The 24841-nt window shown below is 41.6% G+C and overlaps 1 protein-coding gene across 1 annotated transcript in view; it reads right to left on the reverse strand.

Annotated features, from left to right (window-relative positions):
* The window catches only part of setd9 (SET domain containing 9), a 37369-nt gene that overhangs the window by 7297 nt on the left and 5231 nt on the right, over window positions 1-24841 (reverse strand). Inside the window, exons 2-5 of the mRNA XM_048523876.2 lie at window positions 23878-24257; window positions 16591-16714; window positions 12104-12219; window positions 7430-7535 (exon numbers count right to left, since the gene is read on the reverse strand). Coding sequence (XP_048379833.1) covers window positions 7430-7535; window positions 12104-12219; window positions 16591-16714; window positions 23878-24257 — 726 coding nt within the window. The remainder of the gene's footprint in view (window positions 1-7429; window positions 7536-12103; window positions 12220-16590; window positions 16715-23877; window positions 24258-24841) is intronic.

The following is a 24841-nucleotide window of genomic DNA, read 5'->3' on the forward strand; positions in this document are numbered from 1 at the left end:
CTGCAGCAAACAATTGGGAAAGCAAAGTTGTCTTCATTGCAAGGTGATTGCAAAAAGGATAACTATTTCCTTATTTTTCAGTACTAAATGTTCAGTTTCACTATAGCCTGCTCTCTGGTTAGATTAGGAACATGCTGTTCTAAAAAACCATCCTAGAAACATTTTATGAACTCTTCACCAAAGATACTTTGCATATACAACTTTGCCAGAGGATTGGAAAAGTTCCAAGGTAACACCTTTATTTAAAAAGGAAATGAGACAAAAAAAGTTAACTATAGGCCAGTAAAATTTACAACATTGGAAAAATGTTGGAGTCTATTTTGAATATGTAATAGCAAAGCTTTTAGAAGTATTTAATCTAGCAGAATCAGCATGGTTTTATGAAGGGAAACTCATGCCTGACCAGCTTACTATAATGCTTTGAGGAGGTAACAAGCAGGATAAATAAAGGGGAAGCAGTGAATATATTTGGATTTTCAGAAAATGTTTGATAAGGTACCACACATTTGTCTCCTTAACAAGATGAGCTTAAGGTGCTGAAGGTAGTATATCAGTATGGCTTGTGCCTTGGCTAACTAACAGAAGACAGAGTTGGGATAAGGGGTATTTTCAGGATATCAATGGAACCTATGACTCTGGAGGGTCAGCGGTCAATACCGGGGCCACCAGAATTTTATTCAATGTATATTGATGACTAGGAGGAGGAAATTTGAATGTATTATCGCTAAGTTTGCAAATTATATAAAAATATTGGGAAGGCAAATGGGGAGGACGATACAATAGGTCTGCAGAGGGATTTAGGTAGTTTCAGTGAGTGGGCAAAGTCTTGGCAGATAGAATATAATGTTTGAAAATCTGGGGAGATGCACTGTGGCAGGAAGAATAGAAGAGTTGAATATTATGTAATTGGAGAAAAACTGCAGAAAGCTACAGAACAGAAAAATCTTGAATTCACAAAAAAGCTATCAACCAAATTCAGAAGGTAGCAGGAAAAGGAAATGCAATGTTGGTCTCCATTTCAAAGGAAATGGAGTATAAAAGTACAAAGGATTTTCTAAAACTATACAAGACAACAGTCAGACCACAGATAGAAACACTGAACAGTTTTGGGCCCTTTCTCAAAAGGAAGACACACTAGCATTACAGGCAAACCAGATATGGTTCAGCAGGCTGATCCTGGATACGGAGGGGGTCATCTTATTAGGGAATATCAAGTAGGTTGGGTTGCACTCAGTAGAAGAAAGAGACAACCTTGTCAAAACTTACAAGATTCTTAGTAGTCTTGGCAGGGTAGATGTGGAGAGGGTCTTTTCCCTGGTGGGTAAGTCTATGACCAGAAAGTATAATCTCAGAGGAAGAGGTCGCCCATTTAAGACAACAATGAGGAAGAATTTCTTGACTCAGAGCAGTGATTTATGGAGTTCTTTATTGCAGAAGGCTGCCAAGGTTGGGTCTTTAATTCTTTTACTGAATAATTAAATGTTATGGGTTTAAAAAATAGAATTGAGGATAATCAAATTAGCCATGATCTCATTGACTATTAGAACAGACTCAGTGAACTGAATGGCCTACTTCTGATTCCACGCCTTAAGGTCTTTTCCAGTGTAAACATCGATCAAAATCTCCTATGATTATTGTCGTGCCTTTCTGATAATTTCTTGTCTTTTCTTCCTTTATGGTGTATCCCACCATGTGGTTCCTCTGTCAGGGGACCTGTACACCGTTGCAATAAGTGACATCTTGCCTCTATCATCTCTCACGTCTACTCAAATCTCTTTCCACAATTTGTTTCCTAAATTTAGATTATCTCTCTACATGATGCTAACTCATCATTAACTAAGACAATTAATTAAACAAGTGACAAATTCCTTATTTTTCTGCATTTTTACAAGTCTGTGGACCAATATTTTAGTGCACATCTATAATCTTATCTTCCTAACTGCTTATAACTATTTAAATTCCTGCCTCACATAGGCAACAGGTACAGATAAATTTCCTTCTACCAGCAATTAGAATTGGCTTTGATTCTGCAGCACCAATCTTAATTCTGGATAAGCTACAGCTTTCTCCAAAATAAGCAAAAGGGTTCCTGCCAAAAACTGGAAGTGTCTCTGTGTGCACCAAGTCTTGAATTTTGGATGTGCATGGTAAATAAGCAGACGTGTTACTTTGATAAACTGAACAACTAAGTGATTCAAACCTGTATAAGATTCATGATAAAGACCACTTGCTTCCAAGATTACCTCATTCTGTCACTTCCTTATTTATACTTTTACATTCGTTCAGGGGAAAAAAAAATCAAATTTCAACATGTTTACCACCTCTCCCGCTCCTCTATCCTTCTAATGATTTGAATTCAATATCTTGACCTTGTTTACAATTCCCTTCATTACCATACCTCACTTGCTGGTAGCAATTACCTGCAGAACTGCACCCCAAGCCTTCACTCTTTGACTGCTGATCCACTGCTGTTTGCTGTGGTGGGAGTTTTCAGCCATAATGGATGTACACTGGTATCATGCCCTACATCACTTAAACCATAAGAAATAGGAACAGAGTAGGCTGTCCAGCCCCTTGAGCCTGCTCCACCATTCAACACTATTCAATATTCCTCACGTCCACTTTCCTGCCCTTTCACTGTCACCTTTGAATCCCCTACTTATCAAGATTCCATCTCAGCCTTAAATACTCACGAGGACAGTCCTCCCACATCTCTCTGTGGCAAGGACCGTCAACTGTCAGAGAAGAAATTCCTCCTCATCTCATTCTTCTGAGACTGCCCTCTGGTCCTCGACTTTCCCCCGTGAGAGGAAACAACCTCTCAGCATTTAAGCTGTCAAGCCCCTTAAGAATCTTATGTTTCAATTAGATTACCTGTCATTCTTCCAAACTCCATTGAGTATAGACCAGATTCCTCAATCGCTCCTTATGTGATGTGGAGGTGCTGGTGTTGGACAGGGTTGGACAAAGTCAGAAGTCTCACAACACCAGATTGTAGTCCAACAAGTTTATTTGAAGTCACAAGCTCTTGGAGCACTGCTCCTTCGTCTGACAAAGGAGATGTGCTGGTGTTGTGTGGCTCTTTATGTCCTCATTCCAGGATCATTCTTGTAAATCTCCTCCGGGCCCCTCCAACACCAGCACATCTTTCCTAGATATGTGGCCCAAAACTGCTCACAACATTCCAAATGGAGCCTGACCAGAGCCTTCTACAGCCTCAGCAGTATATCTCTGCTCTTGTATTCTAGCCCTCTTGAAATGAACGCTAACATTGCCTTTGCCTTCCAAACTGCCAAATGAACCTGCATGTTAACCTAAAGTCAATCCTGAAGTAGACTCCGAAAACCCTTTGTAGCAAAAGGGATTTCCAAATTCTTTGCCCTTTGAGAAAACAGTCCATGCCTTTATTCTTCCTATGAAGGTGCATAACCTCAACTGTTCCCACACCGTACTCCATATTCCACTTCTTTGCCCACTCTCCTGACTTGTCCAAGTCTTTCTGCAGCCTCCCCACTTGCTCAACAATACCTGTTCTTACACTTATCTTTGTGTCATCTGCAAACTTAGCAACAATCCCCTCGGTTCCTTTGTCCAGATTGTTAATGTATAACGTGAATAGCTGTGGTTCAAACACAGGCCCTATGGAACTCCACTGGTCATGGGCTGCCGTCCTCAAAAAGACACCTTTATCCCCACTCTCTGCCCGCTGCCAGTCAACCAATCCTCTATCATGTATATGTCCTTAAATAAGGGGACCAAAACTGCTCATAATACTCTAGATATGGTCTCACCAGTACCTTGAGATAATGGGAACTGCAGATGCTGGAGAATCCAAGATAATAAAATGTGAGGCTGGATGAACACAGCAGGCCAAGCAGCATCTCAGGAGCAGAAACTCTGATGAAGGGTCTAGGCCCGAAACGTCAGCTTTTCTGCTCCTGAGATGCTGCTTGGCCTGCTGTATTCATCCAGCCTCACATTTTATTATCACCAGTACCTTGTATGGTTACAGTAAGAGTTCCCTACTCTCTACTCCAACCACCTCGAAATAAGGGCCAACATCCCATTAGCCTTCCTGATTACCTGCTGCCCCTATGTGATGGCTTTCTGTGTTCTGTGCACAAATACCCCAAGTCCCTTTGTGTTGCAGCTTTCTGCCGGTATTCTCCATTTAAATAATTTTCTGTACTTTTGTGTTCCCTCTTTCAAAATAAAAACATTGTATTTTCCCACATTATTAACCATTTGGCAACTTTTTATTAATATCTCTCTCTAAACTGCTTCTCTGCCTCTTGCAACCTGCCTTTCCACTTATTTTTCTGACTTCTGCAAAACGTGGCAACAGTACATTATATTCTCTTCTCCAAGTGATTAATATATTGTAAACAGTTGCAATCCCAGCACTGATCCTTGCAGAATCCCACTGGTCAGGGGTCGCCAACCTGAAAAAGAATCATTATCCTCACTCGCTGTTTCCTGCCCATGTGCCAACTCTCTACACACTCCAAAATATTACCTCTAACATTGTGGGATCTTATTTTATGTACCTTTTTAGATACCTTGTTAAATGCCTTCTAGAAGTTCAAATACAACAGATCTACTGGTTCCCCTCTATCCAATCTGCTTGAGACTTTCTCAAAAGCTCTAGTAAATTAGTCAGACATGATTTCCCATTCACAAAACCATGTTGACTGCTGGATTAGATTATGATTTTCTAAATGTTCTGTTACAACTTCCTTAATTGATTCCAAAATATTTCCAACAGACTAATGAGACATTAAAATTTAACTAAAATTGGCCTTTAGTTATTTGCTTTTTGCCCCTTTCCCTTTTTGAATTGGAGTCCCACATCAGCAGTTTTCCAATCCTTTGGTACTTCTCCAGAATCTAACAATTTTTGGTAAATTACAACCAATGTATCCACTGTCCAAGGATGCGAGCCATCAGGGTCTAAGGACACATCTTCCTGTAGTCCCATTAATTTGTTTAATATTACTTATTTAGTGATTGGTGGTGCTACTTAATTCTCCCCTATATTCTTCAGTAAGAATGGAATGTTCAAAGTATCTTCCACCATAAAGATCTGTTTAATTCCTCTGCCATTTTCTTGTTCCCCAAAACCGTCTCCCCAGATTCATTTTCTAAAGGGTCTATATTCACTTTGACCTCTTTTCATTTTTATGTATTTAAAGAAGCTCTTATTGTCTGTTTTTATATTTCTCAATAGATTTCCCTCTTAGCTTATTTTCTCTGTCTTTATTCTCTTCGTAGTCATCCTTTGCTGGATGCTGAATCTATTCCAGCCTTATGAGGTATCACTGATTTTGGTCTCTTTGGTTAGCCATGGGTGATTTTTCCCCCTCTTAGAACTATTCTTCCTTTCAGGGATTTATTTGCTGAGAGTCAAGAATGGCCACCTTAAATATCTGTCGCTACTCACTTGTCATTCCTGCTAATCTATCTGCCCAATTTATTTTAGCTAACTCTATTACTATTTCACTGTAATTCCCTTTGTTTAAATTAAACGCAGGTATTTTTGTCCCAAGTTCCTCACACTCGAACTGAATATTAAATTTTGTCATGTTATGAACATTAATTCCTGAGGGTCCTTCATTCAGAGGTCATGTGTTATACCTGCTTCATTATCCATTACTGAATCCAAGACCGCTTTCTCCCTGTTTGGCTTCTGTACCCTACTCCTACCAATGTCTCCTTTCTCTTTGTTGGGTTTTTTTTTAAACAACTCCCAAATGAAGCCTAAATCATCCGAGCCTTGATCATCTCTCACAACTGTCCCCATTTATCTCTTTATTAATGGTGCTACTCCACCAGCTTGTTCATTCCTCTTGTTTCTCTGAAAGATCTAGTATCCCTAAATGTTAAGTTCCCAGTTTTGATCTCCTTGTAACCATTTTCCATAATGGCTATGAGATCATATTCATTTACCTTGATTGCACTGTCAGTTCATCACCCTTGGTCCAGAAGTTCTGTGCATTAAGAAACAGAGCCTTTAAATTTGTTCCATTATTGAGTTCCCCTACATTTTTATGGTTCCTTCGTAAAATAGGACATTCACACATACTGTCATTTCCTTTCATTTTCTGATAACAATCAACCCCATGACTAATCTGAAATCCAACCTTCTCAAAGTCTCAAACCAGCCAGACGAAACAGTTTCTATTCCCTCGACCATAAAATCCTTAATTCAACTACGTTTTTCTTGTCTCCCAATTCTTGGGCTCCCTGCATCAATGATATGGTCAGTTTGCTCATCCTCCCTGCAGTCCCTGCTCTCATCCACACGGACAAGAATCTCAAATTTGTTAGACAAGCCCAGGGGCTGAGGCTCCTTCAGTATTACCTTCTGGATCCCTCTACCTGCCTCACTGGTGGTCACAGTCTCTTGTCCCTGGCTACAGGGTAGTTAATCTCAGGGCTATGACTGCCTTCTGAAACAGTGTCCAGGTAATTCTCCTCCCTAACGTGTTGCAGTGTTCAAAGCTCAGACTCTATCTCATCAACTCTGAGCCAGAGTTGCTCAAGCAACCAACATTCCTGCCCCTGCATCTCTATTTTATTTATTTAGTTTTTAATTTTTTTTAAATAAATTTCCTACTGGTCCTACCTTTTCCTACTTCTTTGGTCATCTCCCATAATCGTTCAATTACATCTCGGTATCTGCCTATTGCAGGAACAGTGGCACAACCTTCAGTCCCACAAGTCTGTTTTGTCATTAACTTAGATCACAACTGTTCTGGATCTTAACCACCTTCATCTGTAAATTTTGATAGCCTTGACAAACAAAAATCTATTAATCTATTTTCGATTAATTTAGGTGCAACACAGTGGTAATGTACCTGCCTCTGAAACAGAAGGCCTTGGTCAAAGTCTCATCTATCCTGGACGTGTGTCATACCATGTCCAACAGATTGATTATGGGACAGGGGACATGTATAGATTTCAAATATACATTGTGCAAAAATGTGTTTTCTGAAATTACCCCATAACCCCTCACAGGCTCACTCTAATTTTAAGGCTTGCACCTCATTTTAGACTCCTCCACCACAGAACATTTTTTGCTCTTTTTCTATCCAGTGCCTTAAGGGGTCTATAAAAATGCAAATTGTTGTGTAATTGTATTTTGTGCCCTGTCGTGTTCTGTGCAACACTTTGGCAGTTTTACTCATCATGGAACTGAATGACACCCATCAAATACTTTGTATAAATATAAACGAGTATCAATCAGTGACAAATATGAACAGATCAAGTCTGCAGTATTGCTTCTATGCATTGTATAAGTGATCACTGTCTAAATCTCTAACTGAACAAGACTTTAGATAGTCATATATAAAGCTTTTTATTCAATACATTTTGCTAATTTTTAATAGGGAAATAATAAATCTTGACTGAACTATCAGTTGGGACCAACCTTTCCGCATTATGACCATAGTTAACATTAGGAATGTACTGACGGAGCTCTATAGGAAATGTCGTAGGAACATCAAACTCCTGATAGCACACGTTGGCTGCTTTCTCTGAAACAAAGAAAACCAGGATTAGTCTTTACTTAAACATATGAATTAAATTTGCAGACTTTTTCCTTAATTTTCTGTTTATTACTGTACTTGAAGCTTGTTATAGGTTTCAAATTCTGGTTTAATACACAATCATTAGGAAAGTTTTTTTTTGTGGCCATTTCACTGGACTTGTTCTGGGAGTCTACTCCTGAATGTAGTAATGATTGTCTGTCATGTGTTGAGCATTGCCAAAACTTCTGATAAAGCTGACATTGTTCATTTTTAAACAAGGTGCTGTTATAATGACTCTCCGTCAAAGTTACAGTTATAGTTAGTTTCCCTTCATATGTTTCTTATCTGCAATAGATCTGTAATTGAGTTTGCTAAGGGCAGCGTTTCTTTCATTATCAATAACCTCGTGTATTCATCATCTATTTTCCTAACCGCAAAGATGTTTGCTTCAGTGTTCTAGTCAATATGTATCCCTGAACATCATCATTAATTATCTATGTATAAATTGACTGTTGTATTTTCAAAAGAAAATCATTAGTTTTAAGAAGACTTTGAATGCCTTAACACAGTGACAAACATCATATAAGTGCAAGACTTTATTTCTCTGCATTTGTCAATTTCTTTAATATTCCATGCCACCAATTATATCTTAATCCTCGACATGTGCCAACATTGACACGGTTTCTCATTAATCAATTAAAAGGTAATAATTGCCTCCACTCTCAAATGGTTATCACTAATTAATTGTAGTTGTAACAAAATTCAAAATGGGATGTCTATCATATTTAGTCCTTTCTTGTTAATGTTCATAAGTACTTAGTTTTAAGTTCAAGTAAAGGTTATCCATGCTGGGTAGATAAATGCTCGTGTAGAAATGTAAGTGATTGAATCAATTTCCAGTTACAACAGAACAAGAGACATATCCATTACCTCCTGCTCCAATCAAGCTTAATGCAAGTTTAAATTACAGGCAACAAGTATGCTTGCGTGAAGCTGCCAGGATAATTATTCTTAATCAATCTGTTTGAACATGTTATGACATACGTCCAAAATTGATGGGACCTTGACCAAGACCTTCTGTTTCAGAGGCAGGTACAGTACCACTGTGCCACAACAGCCCCCAAGAGGAAGATGTCAAATCTACTTCAGCTGGAATGAGAACTGAACCTACGTGGTTGGTGTTGTTGTAGTAAATTGAGCCCTGTCAGCTTCAAATATACAGAAAGGATGCTCTTGATGTAATTGCAGCCTCAGTGGCTATTTTAACCTGAAGCCCGAGTGAGGGAACTGTGACTAAACCTGCTGAGCCTGGGTAAGATGAAGCTCAACAAGATGACATTTTCACATTTATCTATCTTCTGGTCTTACGGTGCCAGGAAATGGTACTAAGTCAGAAGTCACATGACACCAGGTTATAGTCCAACAGGTTTATTTGAAAACACAAGCTTTCGGAGCGCAGGCCCTTTGTCAGGTGAAGTGAGACAGAAGAGCACAGTCAGAATTTATAGGCAGAGAGATCAAAAGATCATACAACTGCTGTGAGTGTAGTGCTGAAAGTAAGTCTCTGCAGGTGACCAAGAGTGTTAGGCAGCGACTGAAGTGTCAACAGGTAAGGATGAAGGATGATTATAATCCAATAAATGAGGCAGAAAGATAATGACAAAAATATAAAAATAAGGTGGTGCTGGAAACAAACCAAATGACTGGAATAAGATGATAGGTAGAAGAGTCGCAGGCTGAGAGTCTAATCAAAGTCATAAGTAATCCAAAACAGTACAAACTAATTAAAATGGAGAGATCATAACAAGTTATCAAGGTGATGGTGTCAGAACAGAACAGTGAGAAAGGTTTTACAAACACACAACAGTGTAGCACATGCATAACATGAACCCAAGATCAATTTCTGCTCAGCGATTCTGCCTTGCTGTGTATCTCAAAGGGCACCTACCTGAAGATTGCAGGCAGAATGTCCTTCACTGCTGAAGTGCTCCCCAACTGGGAGGGAATATTCCTATCCGGCAACTGCCAATTAATTGGCTTGGTATGGTGCTTCATAGCCCAAATCAAACAGCTATTTTGTTGTCTTCTGAAGTCAAGGACATCATGTGAGGTCATAACGCATAGTGCAAGGCTGAATACAGTGACAATGTTTTTTTTTTGTTTACCGTGGAGGGTGTTACAATTACCCATGCATAAGATGTGTGGGGTCATATACTGCGTTTAGGCACAGTTCACTCATATGAGACTCCTGGTGTTCAACACAAGGAAAGTATCTAGCAGTACATCAAGATATGCTTTAGAATTTATTTTTAGTTGACGACATTGATACATAGAACATAGAACGGTACAGCGCAGCATAGGCCCTTCGGCCCTCAATGTTGTACCAACCTGTGAAACCACTGAAGCCCATCTAACCTACACTATACCATTATCATCCACATGCTTATTCCATGACCATTTAAATGCCCTTAAACTTGGTGACTGTTGCAGGTGCTAAATGAATATTTTTCGTCAATATTCACACAGGAAAAAGACAATGTTGTTGAGGAGAATACTGAGATACCAGCTATTAGACTAGACGGGATTGAGGTTCATAAGGAGGAAGTATTAGCAATTCTGGAAAGTGTGAAAATAGATAAGTCCCCTGGGCTGGATGGGATGTATCCTCAAATTCTCTGGGAAGCTAGGGAGGAGATTGCAGAGCCTTCGGCTCTGATCTTTATGTCGTCATTATGTTCAGGAATAGTGCCAGAAGACTGGAGGATAGCAAACGTTGTCACCTTGTCCACGAAGGGGAGGAGGGACAACCCTGCTGATTACAGACCAGTGAGCCTTACTTCGGTTGTTGGTAAAGTGTTGGAAATGATTATAAGAGATAGGATTTATATTCATCTAGAAAGGAATAATTTGATTAGGGATAGTCAACACGGTTTTGTGAAGGGTATGTTGTGCCTCACAAACTTTACTGAGTTCCTTGAGAAGGTGATCAAACAGATGGATGAGGGTAAAGCGGTTGATGTGGTGTACATGGATTCAGTAAAGCGTTTGATAAGGTTCCCCACGGTGGGCTATTGCAGAAAATACGGAGTCGTGGGATTGAGGGTGATTTAGTGGTTTGGATCAAAAATTGGCCAGGTGTAAGAAGGCAGAGGGTGGGGGTTGATGGGAAATGTTCATCCTGGAGTTCAGTTACTAGTGGTGTACCGCAAGGATCTATTTTGGGGCCACTGCTGTTTGTCATTTTTGTAAATGACCTGGAGGAGAGTGTAGAAGGATGGGTTAGTAAATTTGCAGATGACACGCGAGTCGGTGGAGTTGTGGATAGTGCGGAAGGATGTTGCAGGTTACAGAGGGATATGCATAAGCTGCAGAGATGGGCTGAGAGATGACAAATGGAGTTTAATGTGGAAAAGTGTGAGGTGATTCACTTTGGAAGGAGTAACAGGAATAGAGAGTATGGGCTAATGGTAAGATTCTTGCTAGTGTGGATGAGCAGAGAGATCTCGGTGTCCATGTGCACAGATCCCTGAAAGTTGCCACCCAGGTTGACAGGGTTGTTAAGAAGGTGTACGGTGTGTTAGATTTTATTAGTAGACGGATTGAGTTTCAGAGCCATGAGGTCATGTTGCAGCTGTACAAAACTCTGGTGTGGCCACACTTGGAGTATTGCGTACGGTTCTCGTCGCCGCATTATAGGAAGGATGTGGAAGCTTTGTAAAGGGTGCAGAGGAGATTTACCAGGATGTTGCCTGGTATGGAGGGAAGGTCTTAGAGGAAAGGCTGTGGGACGTGAGGCTGTTTTTGTTAGAGAGAAGAAGGTTAAGAGGTGGCCTAATAGACATATACAAGATGATTAGAAGATTAGATAGGGTGGACAGTGAGAGCCTTTTTCCTTGGATGGAGATGGCTAGCATGAGGGTACATAGCTTTAAAGTGAGGGGTGATAGATATAGGACAGATGTCAGAGGTAGGTTCTTTACTCAGAGGGCGTGGAATGCCCTGCCTATAATGAAAGCAAGACAATCTCTGCTGAACTCAAAGGGAGTTCCTATAACTACTTCATTGTTAACATTATCTTCAACAATCTCAAGTTTTTGTTTTAAAATAAAAACCAAAAGAACTGCAGGTGCTGTAAATCAGGAACAAAAGCAAAGTTACTGGAAAAGCTTAGCAGGTCTGGCAGCATCTGTGGAGGAGAAAACAGAGTTAACATTTCGGGCCCGGTGACCCTTCCTCAGACCTGATGATGGCTGGGAAAACGTCAGTTTATATGCAGAAAATAGGGAGGTGGGTGGGGTAGGGAGTAAACGATAGGATAGAACCCAAAGAGAGAGAAAGACAGTTGGACAGACAAAGGAGTTGCTAACGATCAGGCTGGGAGGGTGAATAGTTGTTAATGGGGACTGTTAGTGACTAACAACAGGGGGTGTGTAATGGCAGGCCTGCTGAGCTTTTCCAGCAACTTTGTTTTTGTTCAGTTTTTGTTTTGGTAAGATACACATTTACTAATTACACCAATGTCATGTACAGCAACATATTTTACAAAGACCATAAAATGAAAATATTTAACATACCATTAGAACAGTTGTTGACGTATTGGCCCACAGCTAACGGATTGACTGGGATTTCTGTAAGCCAAGTGACATCATTGGTTTTATAAGGGCCAAGCCTGTCTCGTCCACAGCATGATCTGAAAGTGGCCAGAGAAATTTAAACAAAACTTCGCATACAAACATACTTACTTTGTTAAACTGTGCAGGTAGTAACCCTTCTACATTTTTAAAAGTTCTTATGAAAGTTTATAGCGTTCCAATAAATAAAAATTTTATGGTCCCATACTGTAATGTTTCAGAGTTTTAACATACTGTACCACAGAAATCTAACTTGAGTGTGTGCCTCCAAACACCCAAACCCAAAACTTCCAGTTGCAGGTACACTATTATGGACAGGAGCTCAGTGCAATCAAGGAAAAGAATTGGCAGATAAGTCACTGTCAACTTGTACTATGTTTTTTGTACCAAATACCAAACTACAAGAAAAAGAGATTCAAGATCAAGTCATAATGCTCCTGATCTTGCCCATGAGCAGTATCTTCTTTTATTCTTTACTCATTAACAGAATGAGGACACAGCTGGCCAGGCAGCATTTAGTGTCCATCCCTAATTGCCCAGACAGCAGTTTAAAGTCAACCCAAGACAACAAGGGAGAAGGGGGACACAAAGAATGCAAACATCTGAAGTTGTTGACTTGCTCACCAAGCTGGCTTGTTTTTGTTCAATCGTTTCATTCCCATGATGGTAACATCCTCAGTGAGGCCTCTGATGAAGCAGCGTTGTTCTGCTCTGCTTGGAATTTATACTGTCCCAGTCCGTTAGGGTGAGTTGTGTCATTTCCGGTTTTGTTCTGAATGGGTTTGTATATTGGGTCCAATTCTGTATGGTTGTTGATTGCATTATGTGTTGAGAATCATGCCTCCAAGAATTTCCATGCGTGTCTGTTTTTGGCTTGGGCTACTCTAGTTACCTTGTCCCTATTAAACTGATGGCCTTCATTGTCTGAGCGTACTGATATTAATGAAACTTTGTGTCGTTTTGCTGCTAGCTGATGTATATGTATTCAGATGGCTAGTTTTCTCCTTGTCTGTCCAATGTAATGTTTGTGGCAGTCGTTACAGCACATGTTTTAAAGTACGTTAGGTCTACATGTGGGAATGGGATCTTTAATCCTTGAGTGTTTGTCATAGTGTGGCTGTGGGCTTGTGTGTTACCATGATTCCTAATGGTCATAGGAGTCTCATTGTCATGTTCATGATGAAGGGCAATCTGTTAGGTCATACTGTGTCCTCTTCATGGTGTCTATTTAATAGGCACCTGTGGATAAAGTTGGGAGGATATCTGTTCATAGCGAAGGTTTTGTACAGCTGCATTTCCTCTATCCTGTGTGGTTCTGGTGTGTTGCAGTAGATGGTGGCCCATTTAAACAGTGTCCTAACACAGCTTTATTTGTAGATGTTGGAGTGGTTGCTGTGGAAGTTGAGGATTTGGTCAGAGCGAGTGGCTTTCCTGTATACTGAGGTTTGGAAACTGCCCATTGGTCGTCCATTCAACCCTGACGTTCGTTTTTCCTTCTCTTCTCAATTTAATACCCACAAATACATTGTTGATGAGGTGGTGGGTCTTTTCTAGTCTGTTGCGTTTAATAACATGTCGTCCACGTATGGAATCTACAATTTAGGTTGAGTGCGGGGGAGGGTGGAGTGTTCCAGTATTTGTTTGACTGCCTCTGCGATGAGTCCTGAGATGGGTGACCCCATGAGTGTGCCATTGATCTGTTTGTATACTTGACCATTAAAGATGAAGTGTCTGGTGAGGCATAAATTTAGTAGTCTGAGTATGTTGTCATTGCTGATGGAGCTGCTGGTCTGCGTTACTAGTGAAAGCAGCAATATGGCCAGTACTTCTTTGGCTACTGGGATATCAACACACTGGCCACACTGCCCTCCATCAAGAACATATCAGAACTGACAGTGAGACTCCTGCGACCACCAGGAATCATGGTAACACACAAGCCCACAGCCACTCTATGACAAACACTCACAAGGATTAAAGACCCCATTCCCACAATATGCAGAACTAACATAGTTTATAAAATACCATGCAACGTCTGCCACAGACATTACATTGGATGGACAAGAAGGAAACTGGCCATCAGAATACACAATCATCATCATGTCATTTTGCTGCTAGCTGAAATTTCATTAAAATCAGTACACTCAGACAATGAAGGCCCTCAGTTTAATAGGGACAAGGTAACTAGGGTCGCCTAAGTCAAACACAGCACGGAAATTCCCAGAGGCATGGTTCTCAACCTGTAATGTGCTCAACAACCATGTAGAATTGGACCCCATATACAAACCCATAAAGAACAAAACCAGAAATGACGCAACTCACCATAACGGACCGGACAGCAGTATAAATTCCAAGCGGAGCAGAACAGCATTGCTTCATCGGAGGGCTCACTGATGGTATTACATAGCACGGTAACAAAATGTCTGAACGAAAACAAACCAGTTCAGCGAGCAAGTCAACAAACTCACCCACAATACAAGCTACAACTCTTTGCTAAAACCTTAAATGCAAACATCTTTTTACTTCGATCACGAAAGAAACAGACAAGATGAACAAACTGTGAAACACTCCAGGTTTGTTACATTACCAGATTCAACTAATGTTAAGGTCATTGATCCATGGAATTAAACTAGCAGTTTTCTTAATGAATGCATGCATGTACCTCTGGACATTCACAGGATAAATGCACATTCACTTTAAATCCAATCAGCAAACCTTTAATAAAAATAATGGGCAATGCTCAAAGGATAAAAAGTTCATTAATTATTTTAAACTTGCTCTTAATTCTTTAGTTATTAGCAACATGAATATGCATGCCTAACACAAGGATAAAGGTCCAAGCTTGCAGATGACACAAATATAGGTGGAGGGACAGGTAGTATTGAGGATGCGGGGAGGCTGCAGAAGGATTTGGACAGGTTAGGAGAGTGGGCAAAGAAGTGGTAGATGGAGTAACACATGGGAAAGTGTGAGGGCATGCACTTTGGTGAGAAGAATAAAAGTACGGACTGTTTTATGAATGGGGAGAAAATTCAGAAGTCTGAAGTGTAGACAGACTTGGGAGTTCTAGTCCAGGATTCTCTCAGGGTAGGCTTGCAGGTTGAGTCAGTAGTCAGGAAGGCAAATGCAATGTTGGCATTTATCTTGAGAGGACTTGAATATAAAAGTGGGGATGTACTACTGAGGCTTTATAAGGCGCTAGTCAGGTCACATTTGGAGTATTGTGTGCAGTTTTGGGCCCCATATCTCAGGAAGGATGTACTGGCCCTGGAGCAGGTTTGGAGGAGGTTCATGAGAATGGTCCCAAGAATGGAAAGCTTTAACATATGAGGAACGTCTGAGAACTCTGGGTCTATACTCATTGGAGTTTAGAAGGAGGAGGGGGATCTAATTGAAACTTCCATAATACTGAAATGGCCTGGACAGAGTGGATGTTGGGAAGATGTTTCCATTGGTAGGAGAGACTAGGACCCGAGGGCACAGCCTTAGAGTGAAGGGAAGGTCTTTTAGATTGGAGATAAAGAGAAACTTCTTCAGTCGGAGAGCGGTGAACCTATGGAATTCACTGCCATGGAAGGCTGTGGAGGCCAGATCACAGAGTATATTTAAGAGTGAGATAGATAAGTTCTTGATTTTCAGGGGATCAAGAGTCATGGGGAGAAAGTAGGAAAATGGGGTTGAAGAACTTATCAGCCATGATTGAATGGCAGAGCAGACTTGATGGGCCGTATGGCCTAATTTCTGCTCCTATGTCTTATGGTATTATAATGTATCAGTGCATTAATTCCCTGTGTACTGAAGTTCTGATTTGGATATAGGAAGACTAATTATATATTAGTGAGGAGTTCTTGAAAAGCCTAGAATTGTCCAATTATAAGTGTACAACTAATCCCCATGATTTTCATTGGGCTGACAGTACAATAAAAAATACAATATATTTTAAATGGATTTAAAAAAAGACACCGTCCTTCAAGAAGGCATCAAATAACATTTGATCCAAATGGTGACATTAGGACAGGTGTCCAAAGGTTTGGTGAAAGAGGTAGGTTTTAGGCAGTGTCACAAAGAAGGAAGAGCTGAGGAAGAGCATTCTAGAGTGAAGGGCCTCAACAACTGAAGGCACAGTCATCGATGGGGGGGGATGATGAAAATACAAGAGATCAGAACCGGAGGAGTTCAGATATTGGGAGAGATGTAAGCCAGGACAACATACATAGAACACAGAGCTGTACAGCACAGTACAGGCCCTTCAGCCCACGATGTTGTGCTGAACTTTTCCCCTCAACCTAAGGTCTATCTAACCTCCACCCCCACAAAGTGAGAAAGCGCAAATCACTGAATTCAGTTGTAACTTCACGCTGAGACTAATTTCACAAATTTATAAGTTCAGTATCTGACCTCACAACTGGAATTAAGAGGTGGATAAAACTCACTTGTAAATAACTTTAGAAATTCCTTTATCATTCCCATCAATCAACATGCCATCAATACATCGAAAAATAAATGGGTTGCATATTGACTGGAAAAAGATGGGTTCATATTGTTGATAGATAGTACCTGTTAGCTCAAAAAAAAGACCATTAGTTAAAATACAATTACACATGTCATTAGATTTTATACACATATGCACCTGCTGAGGACAGGCAAAGATTGGCCAACTTATTCAGTGGGAATGAGACTATTCATTACAAGGTTAAACCCCAGCTTGTCAAATTTAATCAATGGCTTGGTTCTGTGAGCTACATTTACAAATCACAGAACAGAATTACAGAATCCCTACAGTGTAGGAACTGGTCATTCGGCCCACTGAATCCACACCGACCCTCGGAAGACCCACCCCATCCCAGTCACCTAGCTTTTTCCACGACTTATCTCCCTAGCATACAAGTCCCTGAACACCATGGGCGATTTATCATGGCCGGTCCATCTAACCTGCACATCTTTGGACTCTTGGAAGGAAAATGGAGCACAGGGAGAATGTGCAAACTCCACACAGATGGTTGCCTGAGGGTGGAATCAAACCTGGGTACCTGCACTGTGAGGCTGCAGTGCTAACCATTGAACCACTGTTTCACCCCTGTGCTGTACTGTTCTATGTTTATATAAGACTTGTAATCCAAGTCATCTGCATTCTTTTATTGATTGTATAGTAAATAGTAGTTGTTTCCCATAAATTTACAACTTTTGGCAAGAAAATGAGGGTGATTCAATGTTATCCCAATTTGACACAAGTCCTTCATTAGAACATAGAAAAGTACAGCACAGTACAGGCCCTTCAGCCCACGATGTTGTGCCATGGAATAATCCTAATCCAAAAATAAAATAACCTCACCTACACTCCCCTCAATTCACTGCTGTCCACGTGCATGTCCAGCAGTTGCTTAAATGTCACTAATGACTCTGCTTCCACAACTACCACTGGTAAACTATTCCATACACTCACAACACTCTGGGTGAAGAACCTCCCTCTGACGTCTCCTCTATACCTTCCTCCTAACACCTTAAAACTATGACCCCTCGTGGCAGTCAATCCTGCCCTGGGGAAAAGTCTCTGGCTATCGACTCTATCCATACCTCTCATTACCGTGTACACCTCGATCAGGTCACCTGCTTCTTTAAAGCATGTGGCTCCCTAGTGCAATTCAACAGAGACAGATTGTCAAGGAGCTGCTCTTTTGTGAGGAGACAGCTCCCAGCTGCCTGTGGTGGTGTGATGAAATTTGGCAAGAGGTCAAAAGTAGTTGAACCCCCAGAACTGCGAAGGGTGAGAGAGAAGGATGGCTGAGACCATACACAGACTTGTAAATACGTTTGATAATTATCAAACCAATGTGCCGCCAGGATGCTAATGCAGATCACCAAGCATGGGGCTGGTGGGTTAACAGCATTTTGTCTGCATTAGGATGTAGGCAGTAGTTATGGACAAGCTCAGTCTTGCAGATGGTGGCAGATAACAGGACAGCAGCAGCACATTGAACCAATCAAGATCAAAGGAAACAAGTATATGGACGATGGCCTCAGGGGTCTATGTAATTTCTAACAGCAACCTAACATCCAAAATGACTTCACTGTCCTAAAATCATTGTGTGTCCATTACTTTTATACAAAGTATAAACATTTAGACGACTAACTCAAACAGGTTTAATGGATTTAAAACCCTGAAAGAAACACCTGCTGAGAATCACAGAAAACTAAACGCAGAATAAAAACCAAAAGAGCTGCAGATGCTGTAAGTCAGGAACGAAAACAAAGTTGCTGGAAAAACTCAGCAGGTCTGGCAGCATCTATGAAGGCAAAAACAGAGTTAATGTTTCAGGTCCATGACCCTTCCTCAGAACTGATGGTGGCTGGGAAAACGTCAGTTTATATGCAGAAAATAGGGAGGTTGGTGGGGTAGGGAATAAACGATAGGATAGAGCCCAAAGAGAGAGAGAGACAGTTGGACAGAAAAAGGAGTTGCTAATGGTCAGGCTGGGAGGGTGAATAGTTGTTAATGGGGACTGTTAGTGACTAACAACAGGGGGTGTGTAATGGCAGGCTATGTGGTAACAAGGCCTGGTGTGTGTGCGGGGGGGGGGTGGGACATGGGAGAGCTTAGGCCCTAAAATTATTGAACTCAATATTGAGTCCGAGGGCTGCAGGGTCCCCAATTAGAAAATGAGGTGTTGTTTCCCCAGCTTGCACAGGGCTTTGCTGGAACACTGTAGCAAGCCGAAGTCAGAGATGTTGGCCAGGGAGCAGGGTGGTGCATTGAAGTGGCAGGCGACAGGTAGTTCAGGGTCTTTTTTTTTGTGAGTAGAACGTAGGTGCACAGAACGGATGAACTGAGAAGATGGGATGGAGTCTCTCGTTTGGAATTGGAAAACTTCATCTATTTCACCTCCAATTTGCACCCAGCCCTCACTTTCAGCTGGTCTATCTCTGAGTCCTCCCTTCCCTTCCTCAACACTTCTATTTCCATTTCTGGGGATCGACTGACTACTGATATCCACTACAAACCCACTAACTCCCACAGCTACCTGGACTATACATCCTCACATCCCACTTCCTGTAAAGGCTCCATCCCATTCTCTCAGTTCCCATGTCTCCATCATATATGTTCAGATGAGGCCAACTTCGACAAGGGAGCTTCCAAAATGTCCACCTTCTTGCTCAACTGAGGATTCCTCAGCTCTGTTGTCGAAAGAGCCCTCAATCAGGTCCAACTCATCTCCCACATTTCCGCCCGCAACCCTTCTCTTCCTTCATGTAACAGTGACAGGGTTCCCCTTATCATCACCTACCAATCCACCGGCATTCACATCCAGAAGGTTATCAGATTTCATTCCCGCCACCCGGTCCCCTCCCTTGTCCGCCTTCTGTTGGAACCATTCCCTCTGGGTCACCCTGGTCCACACTCCTTCACCCCCAACATCTCCCCACAGCCCTACGGCACCTTCTCCTGTAACCAGCGAAGGTGCAACACCTGCCCATTTACCTCCCTCCCCAGTATCAAAGGACCCAGACATACCTTCCAGGTGAAGCAACACTTCACTTGTACTTCCCAGAACCTAGTCTACTGCATTCGCTGCTCACAATGTCATCTCCTCTACACTGGGGAAATGAAGCATAGACTTGGTGACCACTTTGCAGAACATCCACGTTCTGCTCACATAAAAGACCCTGGACTGCCTGTTGCCTGCCACTTCAATGCACCACCTTGCTTCCCGGCCAATATCTCTGTCTCCAGCTTGCTGCAGTGTTCCACCAAAGCCCAAAACAAGCTGGGGAAATAACACCTCATTTTCTGTAAGGGGCTTTACAGCCCTCTGGACTCAACATTGAGTTCAGTAATTTTAGGGCCTAAACTCTTCCATGTCCCAGCCCCCGACCCCACACACCAGGCCTTGTTACCACATAGCCTGCCAGTACACACCCCCTGTTAGTCACTAACAGTCCCCTTAACAACTATTCACTCTCCCAACCTAATCGTTAGCAACTCCTTTGTCTGTCCAACTGTCTTTCTCTCTCTTTGGGTTCTATCCTATCGATTACTCCCTACCCCACCCACCTCCCTACTTTCTGTGTATAAACTGACGTTTTCCCAGCCACCATCAGTTCTGAGGAGGGATTACCGGACTCGAAACATTAACTCTGCTTTCTCCTTCACAGATGCTGCCAGACCTGCTGAGCTTTTCCAGCAACCGAAAGCAGCATTTTGCCACATTTAGAACATAGAACATAGAACAATACAAGCACAAAACAGGCGCTTCGGCCCTCGATGTTGCATGACCTGTGAACTAATCTAAGCCCCTCCCCCTACACTATCCCATCATCATCCATATGCTTATCCAAGGACTGTTTAAATGCCCCTAATGTGGCTGAGTTAACTACATTGACAGGCAGGGCATTCCACACCCTTACCACTCTCTGAGTAAAGAACCTGCCTCTGACATCTGTCTTAAATCTATCACCCCTCAATTTGTAGCTCTGCCCCCTTGTACAAGCTGACGTCATCATCCTCGGAAAAAGACTCTCACTGTCCACCCTATCTAATCCTCTGATCATCTTATATGTCTCTATTAAATCCCCTCTTAGCCTCCTTCTCTCCAATGAGAACAGACCCAAGTCCCTCAGCCTTTCTTTATAGGGCCTGCGCTCCAGACCAGGCAACATCCTGGTAAATCTCCTCTGCATCTTTTCCAATGCTTCCACATCCTTCCTGTAATGGAGTGACCAGAACTGCACGCAATATTCCAAGTGAGGCCGCACTAGCGTTTTGTACAGTTGCAGCATGACATCACGGCTCCGGAACTCAATCCCTCTACCAATAAAACCTAACACACTGTAAGCCTTCTTAACAGCACTATCAACCTGGGTGGCAACTTTCAGGGATCTATGTACATGGATACCAAGATCCCTCTGCACATCTACACTACCAAGAATCTCTCCATTGACCCAGTATTCTGCCTTCCCATTATTCCTCCCAAAGTGAATTACCTCATGTTTATCCGTATTAAACTCCATTTGCCACCTTTCAGCCCAATTCTGCAGTTTATCCAAGTCTCCCTGCAACCTGCAACATTCTTCCACACTGTCCACCACTCCACCGACTTTAGTGTCATCTGCAAACTTACTAACCCATCCACCTATGCGTTGCATCAACAAGTATAAAATCACAGCAAACAGCAACATCAGGGTGGTCCATTTAAGTAGCATAAAATCACACCCATAATTCTTAACTCATGAGTTACAATCTAAATTCAATTAGATCTACAAAAGTAAAAGCAACAGCAATGGGCAAAAAAATCCCTGTTAATCCATTGTATAATATAAAAATATTAATATATAGTATATGCATGTTCACCCACAGAAAATACAGAGTGGCTTGCAGTGGTTAATCTCAAATTAATGAGTGAAAATTCTTTCTAGCTTTGTCAATAGGAATTTCATGTTTAAACTGTCAACATTTACCTACATTATCTCTTCTGTCTGTGTATGATACTGTGATTTCCACTTTAAATATTAATTATTTAATCTTAACATTGCTTCAAACAAACACACACATTTGTATTTTTGGTGTTTATGCCAGCCATGTGTCAATGCATGCAGTTCCATTGACATTCCACTGGGTGGCAGTGCACAATAACTTTGCCGAGATATAAAAGTCACCAATTTCTTAGACTCTCAATCAGATACTGAACGAAATTACATTTCTTCTACAGAAATGTCAAACCCAATCACACATTACACCCATGTATCTGAAGATCGCTGTGCCTACGGTTCTGTAAGAATACTGAGCCAATTTTCAACTCTACCAAAAGCCACCCAATTACAGAAATGTAGAAGATAGGAGCAGGAGGCGGCCATTCGGCCCTTCGAGCCTGCTCCACCATTCATCACCATCATGGCTGATTGTCCAACTCAACTGCCTAATTCCGCTTTCTCCCATAGCCTGTGATTCCATTCACCCCAAGTGCTATATCTAGTTGCCCCTTGAATACATTCATTGTTTTGGCATCAACTACTTCCTGTGCTAATGAATTCCACAGGCTCACCACTCTTTGGGTGAAGAAATATCTCTTCATCTCCATCCTAAAACATCTACCCCGATTCCGCATACTGTGACCCCTGGTTCTGGACACACCCACTGTCGGGATCATCCTCCCTGTACCTACCCTGTCCAGTCCTGTTAGAATTACATAATGAGATTCCACCCACTCCCAGCCATTCATCTGAACTCTAGCGAAAACAACCCTGACCTAGTCAATTTCCTCATTACATCAGACCCACCAACCCTCAAATCTGCCTGGTAAACTTCTGCTGCACTCCCTCGAAAGCAAGAACATCCTTCCTCAGAAAAGGAGACCAAAACTGCTAACAGTTCTAAGTGTGGCCTCACCAAGGCACTGTGTATCTGCAACAACACATCCGTGCTCCTCTCCTCAAAACCCTTCACAACGAAGGCCAACATACCATTTGCCTTCTTTACTGCATGCTTACCTTCAGCGACTGGTGCACCAGGACACCCAACTCCCACTGCACACTCTCCCAGTTTACAGCCATTCAGGTAGTAATCTGCCGCCTTGTTTTAGCTTTCAAAGTGAATAACCTCACATTTATCCAAATTATACAGCATCTGCCATTGATTTGCCCACTCACCCAAACTGACCAGATCATGCTGAAGAATCCCTGCATCCTCATCACAGTTCACCCTCCCACCCAACTTGGTATCATCTACAAACTTGGAGATGTTACATCCAAATCATTAATATATATTGTGAATAGCTGGGGTCCCAGCACCAATCTTCACTGTGAGCCTCCCCCATTACTGCCCAATGTTCCCAAAGTAATGTATTACAGCCACTCTGACAACAGTGACATTTTTCTCCCCTTCTGACACTGTTTAGGGGCTGCTGCTTTATCTTCATTCTTTATCTTCAAATCCATTTCGCTTCCTTTTGATTTTTTTCTCAGTTTGTTTCGGTTATTAAAAATCAGTTAATGTTTCATGGTATTTTGATTGGATTTTTTTTGGATATTTTCTGGCAGCAGATTGAGAAATTCAGCTCGATCGCTCAAATCATTCAACAAGAAATGATCTTCCACTAACAGAGAAATGGCAGCCCCGGAATCACACCTCCTCCTGCTCCCACCCCTTCTCCATCACCCTCTCAATCAAGCATCCTTAAAATCCTGTCAGTCTCACTTGTGATAGTTATTTTGAACATTGTACTGAAGTTCATCTGTGCCTCTCCCTAACTAATCACGGTTTTTGTTCTCAATGAAAACTGTCCCCACCCAGGGGCAGGCGAGGTTGGGAAAGGGGAATGGGAATGTGGAGGACGGGACAGACAAGAACGAATGACAAGACAGCGGCTGTGCATTAAGAGAAAGGAGGAACAGTGTGGAAGGGAAGAAATGGGAAGGTTGGGCTGGATCAATCAGGAAGAAGACAAGGTAAAGAGACAGGGAAGACTCACTGAGCACGCAACAAGATAGGACCAGGTGAAAAGCCAGGGATAGGGGTGAAGGAAGATGAAAATACCAGCAGAGAAAAGCACGCACATAACAAGCAGTACAATTGCTTTCAGCAGATGGAATATGAAGTGGCCTGGCACTAATCTACAAAATAAAGAAAGCGGTCACACTGACATAAGCAGTATCTTAATAAAACATGTATAAAATGCTAACAAAGAATTGCAGGATAGTAAGGTTGTTTAAAAAAATGACTACTGTACCAGGATACATGCAAACAACTGCTCCTTTCGGCACTCTTCCTGTGGTAACAAACACCCCTCTTCCTGCAAAGGAAAGGGAACTAGTTGCTCGACTGATAATGAATCCAAATGTTTTAAACAATGTCTCATTAGGGTTCAAATCCATTTCACTTCCTTTTGAATTTTTCTCAGTTTGTTTCGGTGATTGAAAATCAGTTAATGTTTCATTGTATTTTGATTGGATATTTTTTTGGATATTTTCTGGCAGCAGATTGAGAAATTCAGCTCGATCGCTCAAATCATTCAAGAAGAAAGCACGAAATAGCTTCAGTAATGACGCCTCAACCACTTGATCAGAAATAACTTTATCCAAAGAATCTTCTGCAACCAATCGTACTGTCCTGCAATTATCAATGAAAAAGATTAGTCACATACCTTAAAAATGTCTTGCATCATGTTCCCTGGGGATTTTGTAAAGGCACAAAACTTCAATAAATTCTTTTCATATACAGAAAACAAGTCCTGCATTCAAATATCCACCATTTCTAACAAGCATAAATGCGTCACATTATGAGCTTGATTGATCATCTTAAATTGTTTGTTAGTGTGCTGTTTCGGTACTGGACCATCAGCCTCAGTTTTTCAGCTAAAGATATGGAATGGGATTTAATCCCAGAATCTTATGATTCCGAGACTGCCGACTGAGCATCGGTGACACTGATTAATAGGAGATTTGATACAGGCATTGACAACGTACTATCTCATCTCAACAACCATGAATGGTTTCTGGCAGAGTGAATAAAGCTAAACGATTGCCTACAGTACAAAAATCAATAAGCAGAGGGACATAGATTTATGGTTGTGTAAGCAAAAACCACCTCCATAGACCACAAACCAGTACTGCAAGTCTGTGCTGATCATGATGCCATTCTAAAATAATCCCACCTGCCTGCACATGGTCAGCATCCCTCTCTTCTCTACCTAT

Source organism: Stegostoma tigrinum, chromosome 1, assembly GCF_030684315.1.
Source record: "Stegostoma tigrinum isolate sSteTig4 chromosome 1, sSteTig4.hap1, whole genome shotgun sequence".
Lineage (NCBI taxonomy): Eukaryota > Metazoa > Chordata > Chondrichthyes > Orectolobiformes > Stegostomatidae > Stegostoma > Stegostoma tigrinum.